The sequence below is a fragment of the Pithys albifrons genome, chromosome 2 (genome assembly GCF_047495875.1).
Source record: "Pithys albifrons albifrons isolate INPA30051 chromosome 2, PitAlb_v1, whole genome shotgun sequence".
In the NCBI taxonomy this organism is placed as follows: domain Eukaryota; kingdom Metazoa; phylum Chordata; class Aves; order Passeriformes; family Thamnophilidae; genus Pithys; species Pithys albifrons.
In genome coordinates, this window is record NC_092459.1 from 61,749,642 (window position 1) to 61,755,641 (window position 6,000).

Genomic DNA, 6,000 nt, shown 5'->3' on the forward strand with positions numbered 1-6,000 from the left:
TTAGGGGTATGTAACTAGGTTTCCTGCAGTGATTTTTTGACTCCTTGATTTTTCAAAAAGTTTCTTATGTTAGATTTCCATTACAGGCCAAGTGTTCTCATTTTATAAATTGCTTATATCTCAGATAAATAGAGAGCTCTGCAATACTTTCCCACTACTGATATCAAAGGTGCAAATATTTTTCAAGTATTAAATCTCTATATGCAGTAAGGCAATTCTGAAATATAACCCATTTGCAACTACAATTGTCATCATAATCTTTACAACATATAGAGAGAAGGAAAAGTAGAAGGTCATCCATTCACAAGACAGAATGAAATTGTTACTTTGAAAGTGGTTTCTTTTTAATTATGAGCTTGCCAGAGGTTTATGGCCCCTACAGACATTGTGCTTATACAAGTGTGTGGTTTTTTTACAATTCTTTTTTTGTAACACCACTTCTTTTAGGATGATTCTCCCTCCCTTCTGCCACCTGAACTAGGTTAAATTCCACATTTGTTTCTTCTAGTACAAAATTATTATAGAAGCAATTAAACTTTGATGTCATGCCTGTTCAAGGGCAGAGATACTTTGTAATTACGGAAAAAAATAATGAACTCTGACTAGAATCTGTTCTCAGGCCTTCACTGTCCATTTGTGATTATTATTATTCCCCTCTACAATTCTGTTGACATGAGGCTGCCATTGCAAAACTGTTGTAAAACTTGAGTGCTCCAGGTATACATATCTGCTTTTATTCAGTGTGAAGGTTTGCACAGGAAACAGTTGCATAATCCTCCTCACCACAGGTATACAATTTATTTTAAACTTTATTTTAGAAACGGAAAATTAGACAGAAAAGTAAAAACTAACACAATCCTAGGACTAGTATGTCTGAAACCACATATATGCAAAGTTTATGTTACCCTCCCACTGTAGTGTTCCACGGGTAGTAGCAACATAAAGGCAAGTTCAAACAAAACAGAATTAATGTTAGTTCTGTTACCACCCTGCTGTGAAGCTTCCTCTTCGCAATTCTTCTAAATTTACCATCACAATACCTACTACTGGTTTTCCCTCTTTTACTTGACCTGAGCTGTCTAAACAGAAGAAATAAACTGAACAGGCTTCACTGGATAAACGAGCTTTTCTTACATTACAGGAACCGACTCAGGAAAAAACAGAGGAACCAGATGAAATAAAAAGACCAAGTTGCTAACATGGAACTGGCTGAATGCCAGCACATGCATGATCAGTTATCCCAAGAAGTGACTCTGAACTTTCCAAAGGCATGGCAAACAGGCACTAGGCACTATACAAATCACTACGTCAAAATTCTTCTAACACACATTTTAAGAAAGACTATACAAATTCTCTAATCAAAGAATCACAAACATTAAGATTACAAAAGAGTTCTAAGTTAATTGAGTCCATGTTAACCCAGTACCACCGTGTTCATCATTAAAGCATGTTTCCCAACTTCCAAGTCAATTGGATCACTTCCAACGATAGAGATTTCCACCACCTCCCGGGGCAGCCTGTTCCATTATGCCTGACCACCCTTCCCATGAAGAAATTTTTCCTAATATCCAGTCTAAACCTCCCCTGGTGCAACTTGAGGCCATTTCCTCTTGTCCTGTTGTTTCTTAGCTAGGAGAAGAGATCCATCCCCACCTGGCTACAACCTCCTTTCAGGTAGTTGCAGAGAGTGATAAGGTCTCCCCTGAGCCTCCTCTTTTCCAGGCTAAACCCCAGTTCCCCCTGGCCACTCCTCATAAGACCTGTACTACAGACCCTTCACCAGCTTCTCTGGACATGCTTCAGCACCTCAATGGTTTTCTTGCAGTGAGGGACACAAAACTGAACACAGGATTCAAAATGCAGCCTCATGAGTAAAGAGGAAAAATCACTTCCCTGGTCCTGCTGGCCACACTATTTTTATACAGTCCAGGATGCCCTTGGCCTTCTTGCTCACCTGGGCAGTGCTGGCTCATGCTCAGTTGGATGTTGACTAGCACCCCCAGGTCCTTTTCCGCTGAGCAGCTTTCCAGCCACTAAATCATTTAGCGTATGGCAACACTGGGGGAGAAAAATCTACTTTATGTTAATGATTTCTTTAATTAGTGAGACTGCAAATCTTTCCAACCGCTGGTCGTACAAATGCCTCAGGGTTGGCTACATGAATGCTGGTCTCTCCATTTTATTCATGCACATTGGTTTTAGGGAGTGGAGCTGCTTTAGATTTGTATCAGAATAATGAAATACAAACCAAAATATAGGGGTTTAATGTCAAGAGATTTTAGAACCAGGGAAAGTGAGTAAAGTGCTGCTTGGTACTAAGAGATTTCTCACTGTAAGTTCACTGAAAACTGACACAAAAAAACAAACTAGAAAAATATAATGCATCCATATCCACTATTACCAAAGAATTTAAGAAGGAACTCAACCTCCAAAGTATTATACAATACAAAATTCCAATAAAACAAAATACACAAAAAAACCCGCCACTAATAAAAAAACAAAATCACCACAGAGTGGAAATAACATCTTTTTCATGACAGGTCAAAATTTCTCCACTATCAGAAATACTTTCATGAAAATCAGCTGCTACCTGAAGACCTTTCTAGCTTTCTTCATTCATGAAGTGCTCAATACCCAATGCTAAGTATCTATTAAGCATTTGAGTCTGGATGTCCTACCACTGTACATCGTGGACGAGTGAGCTCAGTGTACCCAGATCCTGAGCTGACGTTGTGACGGACATTGTACAAACCACCATGTACGTTCAGTTCTTACTACAGCCCTGCGAACATCAGCGTGACTGCAGGCACAGGTGAGTATTGCACAGAAAACTATTTAAGAAAACAGTACAACCCAGTTCCCCTGGGCTGTTTTTTGCACCTTACATTCGCGGTCACCTCATTTTCTTGTCTGCCTCAACATTAGCAACATTAGCACTATGTCACTCTCGTGTGACAAGCATCAAAACTGGAGCAGACACTCAAGTTTAACTATATACGGTGCAAATCACAGGGGCAGGTTTGGCACCACAGCAAGGAGCCAGGTCTTTTTTTTATGGGACACAAATCTCAAGTCAGTCTTGTCAAAATAATCTCTTGAGTGACCTGGCTGTCCACACCGGTGGTTAACACCCGATGTAGTTGAGTAGAAACTTCGAGAGGCAGTGGGCCCCATCCCTTTACCGGGACCCTCCTCTGCCGTCAAGGCTGTAGAGGGTAAGTCTTGCACAGCAAAGGTGCCCTGGGCCAAGACCCCCCACCACCAGGCAGGCGTGTGGCCTCTCCTCTCTTCCACCCTGGCTCCGGCTGAGGAGCCTCAAGACATCCGGAGCAGCGACGGGGCCGGTCGGACACGGCCCGGGAGGAGATGCTGGCCATCCCTCCCGCATGGCAGGGAAACCGGGGGTCACACGAGTGCGACAGCAACTGGGAAGGCCGCGCTGGAGGCCGGGGTACAGCGAGGAGCTTCCCTCGGCCAGCGTCCCACCGCCCGGGGCTGCGCTCTCCCCTTCCTCTCTCCATGCCCCGGGGCAAGCGCCCCAAACCTCCCGGGCAGGGGCCGCTGCCAGCGCAGCCCGGTGCCCCTTCGCAGCACCCGGCACGTCCCGCAACACCTCCGCGTCCCCTCCCGCACTTACTGAGCGCCGCCACCGTGCCGGCCTCCAGCAACAGGCAGTCCTGGCGGGACCGCGCCTCCAGCAGCGCGCTCGGGCCCGGCTCCTGCTTCCAGAGCAGCCGCAGCCCTTTGCTCAGAGCCATGGCAGCCGCCGCCCGCGGCGAGGAAGGTGCAGGGGTGCGGGCGGAGGGGGCGGCGGAGCAGCCTCCGTTCCCCCGAGGGCACGGCGCGGCGCTCGGGGCCCGCCGGCAGCCCTGGGGAGCTCCTCCGAGTGCCGGACCCCGGCCCTGTCTGCCGCTGCTGCCAGGAGGCGGGCAGGGAGGATGGCCGTGCCCTGGTCCCGGTCCCGGTCAGCTAAGCAGGCCTCCGGGAGCCTCCAGCGCGGGGCCGCCCCTCGGTGAAGGGAGCGGAGCGCTGGCGGCTGCCGCTCCTCCGCGTCCCCCGCAGCCCCGCTGCTGCTGCCGCCTCCTCCTCCGCCTCCTCCCTCTCCTCCTCCTCGGGGAGTCCCCGTCTGCGGACAGCGGGCCGGGAGCAACTTTCCCCTTCGATCTCCGCCTTTCTCTTCCCAGCCGCGGCAAACTTTCCGGAGTTAACTTTGCCCCTCCGGCTCCCGCGGCTGCGGCTCCTCCTCCAGGACAGGTACAGGTCGCCGGCGGGCGCTGCCAGCCGCCCTGTCCGTCAGGGAGGGGAGGAGCGACGGCCACCACCGCGATGCCGAACCCGGCGGGCCGCTGTGGGTCCTGGCCCGGCCCGGCTATGCCCGGCCCGGTGGGGGCGCATCCGGGCCGCGGCGCCGATGGTGAAGGTCGAGCCCCCGGCAGCGCGGCGGGCCAGGCAGTGACCCGGACGCCGGCGGTGCTCCCTCCGCTGGCGTGGCAGGAGGAGGCCACGCTCCTTCCCGCTTCCTGCTGGGAGCGGCCGCCCGGGCTCCCCGCGCCCGTCCCTGCCGCCCCGTCGGGAGCTCCCCTGGGAGCGCTCGGCCGGGTGGCCGCTGCCCCGCGGGCTCTGTCTTAAGGGCTTCGGTTAAAAGGCACAGCGCACGTTTTAGGTTCGCTAATAATGAAAAAGCGATGTTCTTTCATGTAAAGCTGCGCTGCCTTCTCCCCCTTCCACGGTATTAGAGAATTCCCCTCATAATTCCCTGTTGAGTCTCTGCAGAATAAGTGATAGGGTTTTTTTTCCACCAGAGTTCAGCCATGAGGAATGGATCCAGGAGGCAGACCCAGGTGCACAAATGTATTCAGAGAAGAGAAAACTCGCTGTAATTTCTGGCAGAAAATGTAGTCCTAGTCATACATGAGCAAATCAAGCAGAATCCTAATTTTTAAACATTATTAATTATACCTTACATTTATATGTAGAGTAAACTGCGAAATTAAAAAATACCCAAACTGCCTTCTGTTACTGTTGTCTCGTATTTATGTTGAGAACGTCGGTCACGGCTGTGGCCTGCCAGGTGGAATGTCCCTGCCCCCTTTGAACTTGATGGAAACAAAGTGAAAAGCAAGTACTGTCCTCCTGTCACACAGCTCTGGTTTATTCATTTGATAACCAGTGGTAATTCTGAAAGGAGATTAATTTATGGTGCCTCCTTAAAACAGCCTTTTGAAGGGATCCGGTTTGGAAATGTGGGATTGGTGTTTGCATAGGGGTTTTCCCCCACTTTCCCCCCACCCCCCACACCCCATCCTAAACTTGATTACAGTATGTAGGGTGAAATTAAAACTGCTGGGTAAAGTAAAAGATATTACTCAGAAACTGTAGAAACTAAGTGACCAGGATGACAAATTGAGATAGTATGTAGTTCAGAGTCTGGGGCTTTTAGATGATGTAAAAATGTAAATTAACCGTGCTCAAGTTTAAACAGAGAAGATACACCTTTCTTACAGCTTTCCTTTGTGAATGGCAGACCAAGAATCAGTTTATGTCTTTGACATCTTTCACCACAACATCTTTCCCTAGAGAAAAGTGCTCACTTGAGATGAAATATTTGAAGTATCACTTAATCAGTGCTGCCTAAGACAGTTATATCACAATATTTTTGAAAAGTTGCCCCTGAATCATATGCTTACATATTTAAAAATAACAGCAAGAAAAAACACTCTTTTTCAGGGGGTGGGGGGTTGTCTTTGCCTTTGAGGAATAATTCTTCATTGTCCCCTTTAAACTCCATCATGAGAGTAAACTTTCACTTAGAGGGCACTGATACGTCCTTTTCTATTGCCTGTGCTTGTAGCTCATTAATAATTTTTTTCATTAATTCCTTTCACTGCAAATCCAGGAACACACAATTTAGGATTGCTAATAAAATACTTATTGTCAGATTTTTGGGTAAAATACTAGAGAAAGTAGAGAAAGGACTGATGCACATGGGGCAGTATTTTT

At 48.2% G+C, this 6,000-nt stretch overlaps 1 protein-coding gene across 2 annotated transcripts in view; it reads right to left on the reverse strand.

Annotated features, from left to right (window-relative positions):
* Window positions 1-4,482, reverse strand: part of SYNJ2 (synaptojanin 2) — a 70,267-nt gene extending 65,785 nt beyond the window's left edge. For both annotated transcript variants that reach the window (XM_071549244.1, XM_071549243.1), the window contains exon 1: window positions 3,638-4,482. In XM_071549244.1, coding sequence (XP_071405345.1) covers window positions 3,638-3,758 — 121 coding nt within the window. In that variant the 5' untranslated portion in view covers window positions 3,759-4,482. The remainder of the gene's footprint in view (window positions 1-3,637) is intronic.
* Between the last annotated feature and the right edge of the window lie 1,518 nt (window positions 4,483-6,000).